At 53.5% G+C, this 14821-nt stretch overlaps 6 protein-coding genes across 6 annotated transcripts; 3 read left to right on the plus strand and 3 right to left on the minus strand.

Moving 5' to 3' along the window:
* Positions 1-1312: 1312 nt before the first annotated feature.
* MRS44_010214 (uncharacterized protein) lies at positions 1313-3154 on the plus strand (the record flags this gene model as incomplete). Its single annotated transcript, XM_046273910.2, has 1 exon — positions 1313-3154. One exon carries the CDS (start codon positions 1313-1315, stop codon positions 3152-3154), a length of 1842 nt encoding a protein of 613 aa, XP_046131343.2.
* A 340-nt stretch (positions 3155-3494) lies between these two features.
* On the plus strand, positions 3495-5915 carry MRS44_010215 (uncharacterized protein; the record flags this gene model as incomplete). The annotated part of the gene is made up of 1 exon (XM_065620037.1): positions 3495-5915. The coding sequence occupies one exon, from the start codon at positions 3495-3497 to the stop codon at positions 5913-5915; it is 2421 nt and encodes an 806-aa protein (XP_065476226.1).
* Positions 5916-6024: 109 nt separating this feature from the next.
* Positions 6025-6890, minus strand: MRS44_010216 (uncharacterized protein; the record flags this gene model as incomplete). The annotated part of the gene is made up of 2 exons (XM_046278605.2): positions 6025-6643; positions 6700-6890. 2 exons carry the CDS (start codon positions 6888-6890, stop codon positions 6025-6027), a joined length of 810 nt encoding a protein of 269 aa, XP_046131342.1.
* Positions 6891-7369: 479 nt separating this feature from the next.
* Positions 7370-8841, minus strand: MRS44_010217 (uncharacterized protein; the record flags this gene model as incomplete). Its single annotated transcript, XM_046276491.2, has 3 exons — positions 7370-8233; positions 8285-8610; positions 8670-8841. The coding sequence occupies 3 exons, from the start codon at positions 8839-8841 to the stop codon at positions 7370-7372; spliced, it is 1362 nt and encodes a 453-aa protein (XP_046131341.2).
* Positions 8842-10511: 1670 nt separating this feature from the next.
* On the plus strand, positions 10512-12809 carry MRS44_010218 (uncharacterized protein; the record flags this gene model as incomplete). Its single annotated transcript, XM_065620038.1, has 8 exons — positions 10512-10605; positions 10677-10734; positions 10783-10937; positions 11013-11074; positions 11129-11329; positions 11381-11427; positions 11476-11766; positions 11819-12809. The coding sequence occupies 8 exons, from the start codon at positions 10512-10514 to the stop codon at positions 12807-12809; spliced, it is 1899 nt and encodes a 632-aa protein (XP_065476227.1).
* A 309-nt stretch (positions 12810-13118) lies between these two features.
* MRS44_010219 (uncharacterized protein) lies at positions 13119-14063 on the minus strand (the record flags this gene model as incomplete). The annotated part of the gene is made up of 1 exon (XM_046281272.2): positions 13119-14063. The coding sequence occupies one exon, from the start codon at positions 14061-14063 to the stop codon at positions 13119-13121; it is 945 nt and encodes a 314-aa protein (XP_046131339.2).
* Between the last annotated feature and the right edge of the window lie 758 nt (positions 14064-14821).

Consider the following 14821-nt stretch of genomic DNA (forward strand, 5'->3'; position numbering starts at 1 on the left):
CCACAGTGTCTCAGGAGGACAGCTCTAAGACCGCGGTCCTGGGCCTTTTGAACGGTCCTCTTCTAGGTAAAGCACACAACGTGAGATCTCGGTTGCTCGTCTGTCGCACCTTGTAGGGCAAAAGAGGTCTCTCAGACACTCTTCAACGAGGCCGAGGAGGGAGAGGAACGCCAATGAAGCGAATTCAAAGGGAGATGTGATGAAGCGAAGTAGAGAGACAAGGGAATGAATGGCAGGTATGAAACCAACACCCATGCCCATGCCCATGCCCATGCCCATGTCATGGCCTCGGAGTACATCGGCCTCCTGCAGACTCTCGCTGAGCTCAAAAGTACCTCTGGTGCCAAATCTGGGGGCATTTCGTCATTGCTCAGCGCGCCCTTTGGCTGGGCCAGTTGATGGCTCCTCCACTGTAATTTTGGCGCTCGATGCGCCGTTGCAGCTTGAGGACCCTGAAGCCCAGGTCTCAAATCCTCCACTCTCGGGAATGGTTATCGGGCAAGCTCCGACCAGCGAGGAAGGTTCTCAACCGTTCAATCCACTGCAAGGCACACATCCACACGCACCACGTTTTTTCTCCCTGTGCGACAATTGACGTAGTGGTGACAGATCTTCAATTCTTGACTCAGTGTTGACTCTCTTCCCGGGTTGAGACCGCATGTCTTGGTTGATAACGCAACGCCGACTCGAATCCCCAATCTCCACTGAAATAAGGCGATCTGACGTCAAATGCCTCTCTGCTCTCCCATGACTCGCGATCTTGTTCGTGATAAGCGCACCTACACGCGTCCCTGGTCTTGTGTAGCGTTTCGGGCGGGGTGGGGTCAGACAGAAGTCAGAAGGGACGTCGGGTGGCGTCCAGTTCAAGGTATGCCATGTAAGACCTCGTACTCCATAGGTAGGGAATACATTGCCTCATCTTCAACAACGACTCTCGCTCCATTACATTTGCCCAAGGTAAGCGGGGCGCTGTGTATGTACAGTTGACTGTCTCTCTCCGAGACATCGCCGTACTGTTATGGGTCATCTGAGCTCTGGCTCCTCCGCTCTCGGTTAGGTGGAGGTGGGGGCTGGTCTCTGGCACGCGGGTATCACGTGCCATATTTCCTGCCGCAAGTTGTGGCTGATGTAGGACAGGGATATCGTGGCTAGTGATGCTAACCTTATCTTATCGTCAGACTAAAAATTTCCAAACGGAAAAAGTGCTGCGACGACTGCGACGGCGGCTGAACTGGTTGAAACTGGAGCATCAAATTCTTTGTTGTCCCTCAACCTCTTGACCAAAGTTGCCTTTTGTAGGCGTTTCGCCACAATGGCCAAGAAGAGAAAGTCGAGACAAAGCGATGCGCCCTCCGGGCCCAAGGAGCTTGACGCTGCCGATGCGCGCCTTGGTCCCATCACCACCTTCGAAGATGTTGCCGATTCCGAGGACGAATACTTCATGAACCGAGATCAGATTCTGCTGGAGGATGGACCCAACTCGAAGCGCCGAAGAAAACAAGACGATGACGAGGACATTGAGTTGTCCGACGAGGAGATCTTGGGTTACGAGGATTCGGAAGACGACGACGATGAGCGACCACGCAAAACCAAGGGGTCTGCCTCCAAGGGCGCGGCCTCTGAAGAAGAAGAAGAGGGAAGCCAAGATGGAGAAGAGGGAGACTCTGGTTGGTGGGGTTCTTCGAAAAACGAATACTACAATGCCGACAACATCGAGACCGAGGCCGACGCCCTCGAGGAAGAGGTCGAGGCCAAGCGACTTCAGCAGAAGAAGCTCTCCAAGATGGCCGAGGAGGACTTTATCTTCGATGGCGACGAATGGCTAGCTGAGGGTGCAGAAGTAGATGGTGGTGAAGAAACTGTCACTGAAGTCCTCAAGGAGGTTGAGGTCACTGATGACATGGGCCCCGAAGAGCGATATACCCTACTCAAGAACCGCTACCCCGAATTCGAACATCTCGTCAAGGAGTTCCAAGCGCTTCAACCTGAATTGTCGGAGCTTCAAAAGGCAGCTCAGGGTTTGTCAGGGCAATCGCTCGAGGCAATCAAATACTGGGTACTCGGGTGCTATGTCGCCGCTCTGGCCAGCTATTTTGCCATCCTGACATCCCCTGCAAGAGATGCCTCCAAGGCGCAGAAGACACTAGATCCCGCAGAACTACGGGACCACGAGGTCATGGAGACGCTGATCAGCTGCCGCGAGGCTTGGCAGAGAGTCAAGGACATGAAGTCCACCAAGACTATCGAGGACGATGTCATTTCAGAAATAGCTGAGGAAGGTTTCTTGCAGAGCATCAATGGTGAGGCTAGCAAGAAGCCGAAGAAAAGCAAGAAGACATCGAAGCAAGAAAAGGCCGCTGCTGAGAAGTTGGCAAAGAAGCTCGAGAAGGCTAAGGCTGGAGAGGCTGCGGTTGCTGATCTGTACGACCTACCTCTTCCTGGCAAGAAGTCCAAGAAACAGAAGAAGGCCGAGGTCGAGGACAAGAATGATGACAACTCGGACTTTGGAGAGGAGGACGCCCTCGACGAGCGGACAGCGGCCGACAAGGCGGCCCGCAAGAAGAGTCTCAAGTTCTACACCTCTCAGATTGTGCAGAAGGCGAACAAGCGTGCCGGCGCTGGCAGGGATGCTGGTGGTGATATGGATATTCCTCATCGCGAGCGTCTTCGAGATCGCCAAGCACGTCTCAATGCCGAGGCGGAGAAGCGTGGACAGAAGAACTCCAAGATGGGTGCAGACCTGGATGACAACAGCGACGATGAGGATGCTACAACCGCCAAGGCTGTCCGCAACGACGAGGACGAGTACTACGACATGGTAGCGCACAAGTCCAAGAAGAACAAGGAGGAGAAGGCCGAGCGTTATGCAGCATATGCTGCTGCCAGCAAGGCGGACCGGGTGGTAGAGACGGAGGAGATTGGCGAGGACGGCAAGCGCAAGATCACGTATGCCATCGAGAAGAACAAGGGATTGGCACCAAAGCGCAGCAAGGACGTCAGGAACCCCAGAGTCAAGAAGCGCAAGCAGTACGAGGCCAAGCAGAAGAAGCTCAAGAGCATGAAGCCCATCTGGCAAGGTGGCGAGCCCAAGGGAGGATACCAGGGAGAGCTGTCGGGTATCAACACGGCGGTTATCAAGAGCACAAGACTATAGATTTGAATGCATTGGAAAATTTGTTAATAGCGTTAATTATTGGGTCTTATTTCACAAATACTTGGTTGTTCCTGTGATATGGATGGAGAGGTTGTCGTGTAAGTCCCTGCCCCTGATTATCGAGGGCGGGTCGGGTGTGCGTGCGTAGTCGGCCCCCCGCCAAACTCCACGTTGCAGCTGCGTTGCTTGATGGTGAGCTTCCCTTTAGCAACCTGCAACATCCCACCTTCACCCACAGCAACTTGGCACTAATTAGTGCGAGTAACCCCTACTCGATGCCTGCGAACAGGTAACACAGAGCGATTCCATCATTACCGCTCTCGCGAGCTACGAACCGAAAATGGCCGACCTCGACCCTTCCAAGCTCACCTCGACCTCACAGATCTTCTCGACGAACCACACCCTCCCCCAGATCCGCGCTATTCACAAGAACCTCCATGTCGCTATCGAAGAGAAGTCTACCCGTTTGCGTACGCAGGTCGGAAGCTCGTACCGCGATCTCCTAGGCACGGCTGACACCATCGTCCACATGCGTGACGACAACGATGTCGTCCAGGAGCTGCTAGGCAAGATGGGTGGTCGTTGCGGGAGAGCTATAATCGGTGCCAAAGCGACAGGTCTTTCCAAGTTTGTGGCTAGGGAGAACAATTCAGAAGCGTCTATTGCTGCGCGACTGCGTCTGCTTGACGCCTGCGTCCTGGTTGTTGGGCGAATACTGAAGGGTGGAGGCGGGTTTGGCGACAACGTCAAGAAGGGAGATAGACTGGTGCTATCAGCCAAAGTTCTTGTTCTCAGTCGACTTTTGATCAAGAATCTTTCGGAAGATGCAACCGATGCGAGCAGCCTTCGTGCTATCGAGACGGCAAAGGCATCCATCAGCAAGCTACGACGAAGGCTCCTGAGAAACGTTGAGAAAGTCTTCGAGAGGGCGGGTGATGAGACAGAGAGGGAGGATGTGCAGAAAGCACTCTGTGCCTACAGCCTGGCAACCAGCTCTGGAGCAAGAGATGTGCTACGGCATTTCCTCCATGTGAGAGGCGAGGCCATGGCGCTTTCATTCCAGGTGGAGGAGAGCAACCGCAAGAGAAGCGCCGACGATGTCATTCAGAGTCTCAAGCTCTACTCCAGAACACTATTGGATGTCCAGGCTCTGGTGCCAGGAAGGCTCTCGTTAGCCTTGGCTGGGCTCAAGAACAATCCTCTCTTGGCTGATCCCAGTCTGAAGCGACTTGAAGGTCTACGGTTGGACGTCTACGAGCGCTGGTGTGGCGAAGAAATCCAATACTTTACACCTTACATTCGGCACGACGATCTTGATGGCAGCCATGCCCGAGATATGCTATCGGCCTGGTCCGAGAAGGGGTCCGAGGTGTTGCTTGATGGGCTCAAGAAGACCTTGGACATGATGTCGGAGTTCAAGATGATCATGGAACTGCGAACAAATGTTTTGGAACTCTGGATTCGAGATGGCGCAAAGGCACGAGGCATTGACCCGTCCGAGATGCAGGATGCCCTTCGCAATGCCATCAACGCACGCATGTTAGCTGTGCTCGACAACAAGGTCAGCAAGCTCCGTCTAGTTGGGTCCGAGGTTTCCGCAGCTCTGGGACGATGGAAAGACGGCATCACAGATGAGCACGTTAGTATCTGGGACGAGGAAGGTTACGACGCAGCTCTCGCAGGCGGTGCCGCGCCTTTTGTTCAGGAGGTTGTGTCCCGACTGTATGGCCGAAACGACGCCGTATCCAAGGCGGCGCATTGCTACAAGTCATGGTACCATGTGATAGACGACGTCAAGGATGTCGTGGAGCAGCTCAGGAGGCAGCGCTGGGACAACGACTATGACGAGATTGAGGACGAGGAGACGATCGAATCCAGGCAGAAGCTGCTAAGCAAAGATGACCCGCAGATGCTGCAGGAGAAGCTCGACACAACTCTGGACAGGTCATTCAAGGAACTCGAGGACCAGATCCAGAAGCTCTGGGACGAACGGGCTGGGTCAGCGCGGAACGGCAAGGTGGCCATGTACTTCCTCCGTGTTCTCAGAGACATCCGTCATCAGCTGCCTCAACGCCCGTCGATCAAGACCTTTGGATTGGCCATTGTGCCTTCACTCCAAGAAAAGATCTCAGTGGCAGTGTCCTCGCCTGCACTAGATGAGTTCTCTGCCCATGGGGTCTCCCAACGGGTTGTGATTGGGCGTCCGCTCTGGGAAGGGGAGCCGGCCTTGCCTAACCAGCCGTCGCCAGAGCTCTTCCAGTTCCTTCGATCCTTGTCGTTGACCATGTCAGAAGAGGGTGTGGACCTGTGGACCAAGGCCGCTACGTCTGTTCTCAAGAAGCATTTGAGTCAGCGGCTCTGCGGGATGTGGGATGCTGCCCTGACAGAGGTTTCATCTAAGGACACACCCAAGGAGGAGCCTGCCAAGTACAATGATGATGATGACGATGACGACGACGAGGAAGAAAAGGAGGAAGATGCAACGGAGAAAGAGGAGGATACCAAGGATGTCAGCAAGGACCAAGCACCCGGCCTAACCCCCGAGCAAAAGGCAGACCTCTTTACCCAGTGGCTCTTTGACGTTGCTCTCCTGAAGCGATGCATTGGCAGTATAGAGGAGACAAGCAGCGCTCTCCAAGATCTTGAGGACAAGTTGTACAAACATTCCAAGCTGGACGATGAGGCAGCACGACAACGACTCACCAAATCGGCCAACGAATTTTGGCAACGAACCCATTTGTTGTTTGGTCTGCTCGCATAGGATATGGACGAATAATAGATGTAGATATAATGAAGTCTTGAGAACTCTATCCTTCTCTTTCATCAACCAACTCGCACTCTACGCACAAGGACGATATATCAAAGAAGCCTCACAGCTTATGTCTCTTGGCACCGCTTGCAAGCTTTGCAAACTCCTGCTGTGGCACCCCCGTCAGGAACCTCTCGAGACCGGCAAACACCTCGTGCACATTCTGCGTGTGCATGAGTTCCATCTCGGGCCTCTTGATGAGCTTCTTGATTCCAGTCAAGCTGTCCCCGACTAGATGCTCACCCAACCTCTCGTCAACCTCCTTCAGCACCCTCTCGTTAAACTTGTCATCATCCGCCTCGTTAAAAATCTCATTAACAAATCCACATCGCTCCAATTGTTCAGCCCCGATACGCCGACTCATCAACAACGCCTCGTTCGCGCGGGCAGGTCCAAGACGCAGCACCAGAGCCCGCGACGCACCGCCCTCGGCGACGAGGCCGATGGACGAGAAGGGTGTGAGGAGGAAGGCCGAGGGCGCGCAGTAGATGAAGTCGGCGTGGGCGACGAGGGCTGCCGTGAGGCCCACGACGGGTCCGTTGAGGCCTACGACTAGCACCTTGGGGTGCGTCGCGAAGGCGTGGGTGATGTTGAGGTTGAAGGCGACAAAGGATTGGAGCCAGGTCTTGTGCGAGTCCTTGCCCGAAGGGGACTCGCGAGTGAATGTTACATCAGCTCCTCTATCGTTGTGTTAGCTTTGAAGAAGCTGTGATAGTTTAACTTGAAGAGCACCTACGCGGAAAAGAAACGGCCCTTGGCTAGGATGACGGTGATAAACACCTCGTCATGGGTTGCAACCTCTCGCATCTTTTGGGCAAGATCATAGTAATGAGCTCCCGTCATGGCATTAAGCTTGCTCGCATTGTCGATAGTCAAGACGGCAACGCGGCCGCGATACTCGAGTGTGATGATGGATTCGGTCGACATCTTGACTAACAAGAAACAAGATCGATACTGAAGCTGAAGGATGACAATGTAGAGATGGAATGAGTGAGATTGAATGGAAGACGGGTCATCAACAAGAGTCTTACTCAGTTCTCTCTTTATCTGTAGGGTAACGGAACATGGGGTCTCGCTCAATGACACCCGGACAAGGATTCCCCACAATCCGCACCGAGGAGCCTCGGCCTGTTGTGGATCCTGAGCCGGGAGTGCCACGGTGAGGAAGGTCACTGAAGTAAGAGGAACAATCCTTAGATACCACATCTCGAGAGCTTCGAATAAAGGCATTAATTGTCTTCCAAATCACACAACCAACTCCATTGACCAAAGGCACGCCCTCAAGGCAAGCCCGAGCATGCAATTTTTCTATCTTCATCAAGAGCAAACCGCCATCAAGACCCCCTCATCTCCCTCTACACCACCCCTCACCACCCAGCGTTCACATAAACCTTTGCAGAGAATTCCTAACGGCGCTTGGGAGCAATGTGCCTCTGCTTGGGGAAGTTGAGAGGCAGGGTAAGTCGCGCAACGTGGACCGTCGTCTTGGTGTCCTTGTTGCTCACGGGCTTGACGCGGCCGCCGATCTCGTGGAAGTAGCCGTTCATAGTCTTTTGGTCAATCTTGAGGTCGTCGCGCAGGTTCTGCGTGTCCACCTCAAAGTTGTCGACGATGCAGGCAAAGACGCAGCAGTGCGTCATCAGCAGGTCTATGTGGAACTTGCGCATCTCGCCCCGGTCCGAGAACTTGCGCCGGATGCTCTCGATGACGGCCTCGGGCGCTGGCGCCAGAAACTCTCTGAGCTTCTCACGGGGTGGTATACTTCGGGTACCTCTCGCCTTGCCGGGCTTGCTGTGGAGGTAGAAGAGGAGGACGAAGAAGAAGTAGCGTAGCACGCGGAGTCGTGTCACGGCCTCCTCGTTACCAGCCACCCGGTTGACGCGCGCTGCAACAAAGCGCGAGGGCACCTGGATGCTCTCCTTGTGTTGCACCTTCTCCTGCCATTCGCGGACGGGCACAAGGTTGAGGATGTCGGCGCCGATAATCTTCTTGGGGTCGTAGACGTCTTGGATCTCGGTCGCGTCCACGTTGGCAACGGGCACGGGCTTGGCCTCGTCCACCACAGCCTGCAGCTCTTCTCGCGACGCCATGGTCGATGTGACTTCTCCGACCGAGCTGAGCATGGCGCGAGCTGCCGCGTCGATCTTGGTGGGCGAATCTCCCGCCTTCTTCCGAGGCGCGATGGCGTTGAGGACGTTCTCCTGGATGGCCTTCTTGGCCTTCTTAGTACCAAATGTCTGGCCGAGATCTGTCTTGAGCTCCATCATAGTCTGTGCCAAGTCAGCAAAATGCGCCATTAGCAAACTCGCATCATGACATACCTGTTTAGCATCGCGCTCGCCCGTAGCAGCGGCCGAGGCCTGCTTCGCGCGCACAGCGCCTCGAACCGTCATCTTCTTGGCCTCCACCACCTGGAGCTTGCCGGTCTTGGGATCATAGATGCCGAGGAAGTGGTTCAGCGCAGGCTTGCTGCCCCTAGAACCCTCCGCCTTGGCCGTGTAGTCGAGACTGCGATGCGCCGTCGAGTGCAGCAGAAACTCCTTCTCGCCGGCAGACTTGGGCTGCTTCGTTTTTGACTTGGCGCCATTCTTGGGCGCATAGGAGTGAAAGGGAGTATTTTTCGGTAATTCGAAGCCCGGGATGGTAGCTATCGAGGACCAATTAGTACTGCGCTGCTCTTGATCTCGGGATGGCGGTGGTTAGTACCTATGACGGGTGGGCAGAACTTGGGTCGGAGGACGGAGGAGACGGTAGCTGACGAGGGAGGCGCATCGATGGCGACCTTCTTCTTGGGCTTGGCCGCGGACTCGCCGCTCCTCTTGCGCTTCTTGTTGCTTTCCGAGGCCATGGTCAGGTCAATTGTGCCGACTTGACTCATCGCTGGAGGATTTGATCTCCCAGAGGTGGGATGGAGTTTGGCTGGAGATCAAAAAAATTTGGGCGGGCGGCAGAAAACGGGGAGCCCGCTGTTTAACCGGCAGAGGTGAAGGCGGTGACAGCTGAGAGCAGCACCCAAATGGAAGGAAGTCAATGGCAGGCAATACGCAATACGGTGAATTTGAAAATGCGATTGTAGACGGGCGTGTCAATTGTTTCCATCGAATCTGTGTACTCTACGATTCTATCCAAAAATCCGGATATCCCTTCATTCAATTCATCGTAGCGGGATGGGAATTGAATCTGTGAGCCGCTGTATGCTGCAGCTTCGAGTGCGCCCCACCAACCTCGCGAGTTGCGCTGGTGGTGCGAGTCTGTGTGACGTCGAACCATCTGAGCTGATGCTCAACACCAAACACAGGGTTGACTCTCGAATAATGATACAGACAGTCAATTCGAGTCCACCGAGTCGTTTGGACATTGCAGACATTCACAGACAGGTTCCTGGGCAGAACACAAAGCTCGGCCGCATCAAGCTAAAACGCCGAGCTTGGAGCTTGGAGCTTGGATCTACGTCACGAGGGCACAAACACAGAGCACGAAGCACACACATTGGAAGGTATTTTTCGTCCTTTTTCATTTAACGTTCATTCACGTTCAGTGCATCGTCTTTGCGAGCATGTTGATGGTTCGACCCTAAACACCGCCTTTGTTCCCGACCGTCCAATTGTCAAGTTCCCATCCGTCGTAATGTCCCATGTGACCGCCAACAACCGCTCTTGTGCGGGGTTCTGCCACCCTGACGTAGATCCCAAAGTCAAATCCCAGCTCCGTTGGTCGCGGGGAGATCCCAAAGGCGTCGCGGACGGTGAGCGCCCAGCTTCGGCTGCTGGTATCGTTCAGGCGCGTGAAGTCGTAACATCATGAGAGATGGGTCGAGTCAGGTTGAAGTGCGAGTTGTTTACTTGCTGTAAGGGAATAGTCAGTAATGCGCATCGCATCGGCGGCGGCAGGAGGAAAACTCACGATCGAGCTCTCATCTTTCTTCTCTTGCGCTTAAGGCGGCGAACCCGCTTCTTTCTCCATTTGGCTCTCATCTTGATCGACGATGCTGTCGCAGACTGTTAGCAGCTGAAGTGCAAATGCGCATCGGCGCAAGCAAGTAGCTTAGGACGGCAATGAGCATGACTCAGTACCTGTCCCAAGACCAGCTTGGGCCGGGGTCGCGTGTACTTACTCTTTCGTGGATGAGAATCGTGGTGGGATGAGGAACAACTTCTGGTGCTGCGCGGGGAGATTTCAAGAGCTTTTGGGAGGTCATAGGTAGGGCACACAACCCCTCGTGGTCACGTGGGGAAGCACCACCACATTTCTGGGTGCAGACAGTGACAAATGCACAGTGTTGGGTGATACGCACTGTAATGCGCACAGTGCAGCCTGCTTCGAGGCAAGAAGGGAAGGAACAATTATCTGAATCGGGATCGAGAGAGTTGGGGACAATCGAACGGGACCTCAATTGAAGGGCTTATTCTCGCCCGCAGGCTGCAAAGGGCCAACTCTCATCTCGACCTCGCTCTTCTCTGCCTGCGAGACGGATTCTCCTCCTTCAACAACCCCTGCAGGCCACTTACACGGCTCGATGGATCGACATTGAGACTTGTGAGACTCAACATGGACTACGAACACCAGAATCGAGCGCCATCACCGGGCTCTCCAGCTGCCTACCTTCATCTCGTAGACGGCCGAAGCAGCCATCAATCTCAGAGTATGTCTTTTTTCCCACCTCACGAACTGCCCTTCTCCACCTCGAGTGGCTCCTTCTAACTAGCTTCATAGTACTGCTTCCACTCTGGCACAAAGAGATCTTCAAAATTGGGCGAGACCCTAATTTAAAGTGAGATTCTGTTCAAGGCATCTGATGGATTCTTACTCACGTCGGCAGCACGTTGGCGATCGACGATGATGCTGACTTGATGGTCTCTCGAAACCACTGTGAAGTCTATGTCATCGAGTACGAACCAACCGTCAACCACATTTACGTTCGCGATAGAAAGTCATCCAATGGCACATTCGTCAACGATCAGCTCATTGGTCGTGGTCCAGAGATTACCGCTGGATATCTGCTGCAGGACGGCGATGTCATCGAGATTCGACCTTACTAGAAGTTCACAGTCGTTCAAGAACATGCCCCTCCCCGCCATGAACTGACCAGCCTGCAACTTGAGGAGTGCGAGGTATGTTGTATTGGATATCTCTCGTGAAACCCTCGCCTGACACGGTGGTCGTAGTTGTTTGCGCACAGGTACCAAGTCACTGAACGCCGTCTCGGCCAAGGGGCAGAAGCTGCCGTCTGCTTGGCCAACGAAGTCTCGACTGGGAAGCAATTGGTCTGCAAAATCGTCAATCTCGATAAGATTCAAGGAAAGAATGCTCAAGAAGACATTCGACGCAAGTTCCAAGAGGCCGACATCTTGCGACAGCTGCGACATGTAAGCACCCATTCTTCCTTACGAACAAGCCGCATTGCTAACTTGACATAGCCCAACATTCTGCCATATGTCGATGCCATCACTTCTCCGCATACACTGTAGGTAATGCTGTACCTACCAAGGCATCACTGATCTCACAAAAATAGCTATACCTTCACGGAACTTGCCTCCGGGGGCGATCTCATGTCCTTCTTGTTTCGCCATGGGACAGCCAAAGAGTTTGACGCACGAATCATTATTCGCCAGGTGGTTCGTGGACTTTGCTACCTTCATGAGAAAGGCATCGTCCATCGCGACCTCAAACCGGAGAACATTCTCTTGGCATATTCTCCCAAGATTGCATACCATCGGGTTATGCTCTCCGATTTTGGTATTTCGGCTATCCATCACTGCAACAGGATGACAACCAATGCTGGAACGACAGCATACCAGGCACCGTGAGTTCATTGCATCAACTGGCGAAGAGAGTTGGTATCTGATAGCATATAGGGAGTTCACGCGAAGCGGGCAATCTCACACGTCGGCGGTTGATATCTGGTCATTGGGAGTCGTGACTACCATCCTCCTTACAGCTGAACGCCATGACGCAGACCTCAATCGAATGGATGACGACGAGATTGAGCAATACATCCGAGTTCTCTTCCACAGCTTGCCGCGCCGACCGTCGTTGGATGCATACGACTTTGTCTGGATGTGTCTCCAGAGAGACCCCTCGCAGAGAATGACGGCCAATGACGCGCAAGAGCACGAATGGATGTGTACTCCAGCGAAGCATCTCAAGTTCTTTCGACTGCTTGACAAGAGAATCATGTCCTACTGGAAGCCCCAGGACAAGCTAAAGCCAATGCCTTGGGAGCTGCCATGCCTGGTCAAGTCTGGCCCACCGACGCCGACAAGAGAGCCCGGATCTTCCAGTCAGTATTTTACGGGAACGCCAGTGCGAAGCAAGAGACAAGCCGACAACTCGACCATAGTTGATGAAGAAGACCTTGTCCAACGAGGTGTTGACAGCATGGATGATAAAGTCTCGTCGCCTTTTGCGGTGCCAACTGCGTCATCACGTTCAACGGGTACCAGCCCCAACGGGATGAGGAAGAAAGATATCAAGTCGGAGCATCCGCAGCCTCCTTGGCATGGGTTCCTCAAGCCGGAACATCCAAGACATGCCGAGGTCGGAGCAAAGCGCAAGAGAATCCCCAGGATCAAGGTCCATGGCACAGAACTGCATCCACTGCCTGGATTAGCCAGACACCTACCGCGGTCTGTCAACCATTTCCATCGCGAGAACGTCCTCCTGGAGCTTCAGAGATCGAACTCCAAGTTTCTCGTTGACGAATCTTGTTCTATTCCGAGCACCCCTCTTGAGATGGTTACACCACCAGCTCCAGTAAGCCCCAAGAAGCGAAAGAGCACATATGACGCAATGGACAGATCAGCCGGAAGAGAACAGCTGGCTGTGCCCAAGATTCAATTCTGCTGAGGCAGAAATACTTCTACGACTGGGTTTACTTTGGGGATTAGGAGTTTTGTTGTTGTTTAATTGGGTTTACGACCGTTCACGAAACACTGACAATGGGAAACGGGAACAGGTAAACGGGCGTTTAACGGATGAATTAACGAATGAATTTCACGTCGAGGATCTGGCCACATCAAGGAGGATCTGAGGAAGCGCAATTATGGAGAGGAACCTGGGAAATGGGTTTATGAATCTGGCGCGATGCTCTCTTTGGCCCATGTACCTATGGAACTGAAGTTTATACAGGCAAACAAGGTTGCTATCTACAAATCATCACCACTCAGTGAGTCCATCCTTCAACACATTCCACCAGCCCTTAGGTTGATACTCGTCGTCCCTCACATTCTCAGAGTGATCATTCTCGTGCCAAGCTGGGAGTGGCTGGATGCGTTGGCTCTCTTTGATCTTTTCCATCCACTTCTTGACACAATCGGCTTGATCCTCTCTAGGACCCCCGGTATACTTCCAAATCTTATGGTCCTCGCCATCGTCCGTCTGCCAATCCCACATGATCAGACACCGATCCCCGTTCCTCTTACATCTCGAACAGTCCTCCTTTTTCGGATTTCGGTACGCCGTGGGCCCGTACTTCAAGTCGAGCGTCCGCGAGCACGGCAGTCCTCGGGCTTTGCACTGCAGACATGGCTTCCTCTTGGTCGGCTTGGGTGGCTTTATAGGACGTACGTGACGATGAACGGCTATCAGGCTCACCGGCATACCATCCATGTATCGTAGCGGACCGTTCTGCTGACGAAAGTACTCGATGCTGATCCACTCATCGAGACGAATTTCAAGATCCCTCATGCGTTGGCAATACCCCTTCCACGTCTCGCCCTCTGCGCGCTTCAACCCGAGTCCCACGGTGACCTCCTTCTCCACCTCGGCGTCCATGAGGCGATCAATCTCGGTCCACGTGAGCTTCTCACGAGGGTCCAGCTCCGGACGACGGTAGATATAGGGGGCAGGTTTGCGCATAGCCTCCTTCCGCTCTTCCAAATCCCTTGCTGCTTGGCGTATTGGCTTTACAACGACCTTGGCATCTTCTTCGTCCCGAATGCGGTAGTATTCGTCAACTTCTCTGTCTGCTGCTTCTTTACGCTGGCAGAGGACGGCGTTTACGCGAATGGAAAAGACAAGTTTGACCATTGTGAGGAGGTCAGGGGGCGCTCGAGGCGGCGGAGGCCCCGGGGGATCGGCCGTATCGTTGTTACTGGGCATGGTGTGATGGACGAATGGTTGGTTCTTGGTATATCTGGGAAAGGTTTTAGTTCAGAGCTGGGGAGTCAACTCACGAGTTTTTCTTTATAGACGAGGCGGAATGGACAAAAGGTGACGTGGCTATGAAGCTCATGTGTGTTGGTTTATATGCGAGGTGAATTTTGGTGGCGTGGGCTGAAGATGGTGAACAAGCCTGCGTTGTCCGTATCTGCAGCAGAACAAAGAAATTCGATGCAATCTGCAATGTGAATGATCAATGCAGAAAGTGCACAACCTAGAAACACCTAGTGACTCAAAATCGTGACCACTCTTGAGCTGCCCAAGTTCTGCCTGTACATGCAATATCATCTTCCACGTAAACACTTGTTCGTTACCATCACCTCCACCGAAGCAGTCACCGTGGACCAGGTATTGTGACCCAGATTTCCAACCTCGGAAACCTAGAAGTTGTCATTTTTTTGTTCTTTGGGAATGCTGATGTCCCTATACATCTTCCATATCGTAACACGAATGAGAGGCTTCTCCCTAGCCAATCCTTGCACCTTGGACGGTGCCAAGCACCGCCGTGAACTTGCCAACACAAACAGAGATGGGTGTCATCTCTAGCAACCAGCCCTGGAAGCACTCGGCAGTGCCTGGTAGCACACCTTCTTTGTCCTCCTCCTAATCTGCCATGCCATGCCACGTATGGCAAGGCCCCTATGCCAACAGGTCAAGGAACGGCTTCCAGGGCTTTCAATATTTCCGCACTGAAAGCA

This window comes from Fusarium solani (genome assembly GCF_023522795.1).
Source record: "Fusarium solani strain SB1 chromosome Unknown bctg00000006, whole genome shotgun sequence".
Classification (NCBI taxonomy): domain Eukaryota; kingdom Fungi; phylum Ascomycota; class Sordariomycetes; order Hypocreales; family Nectriaceae; genus Fusarium; species Fusarium solani.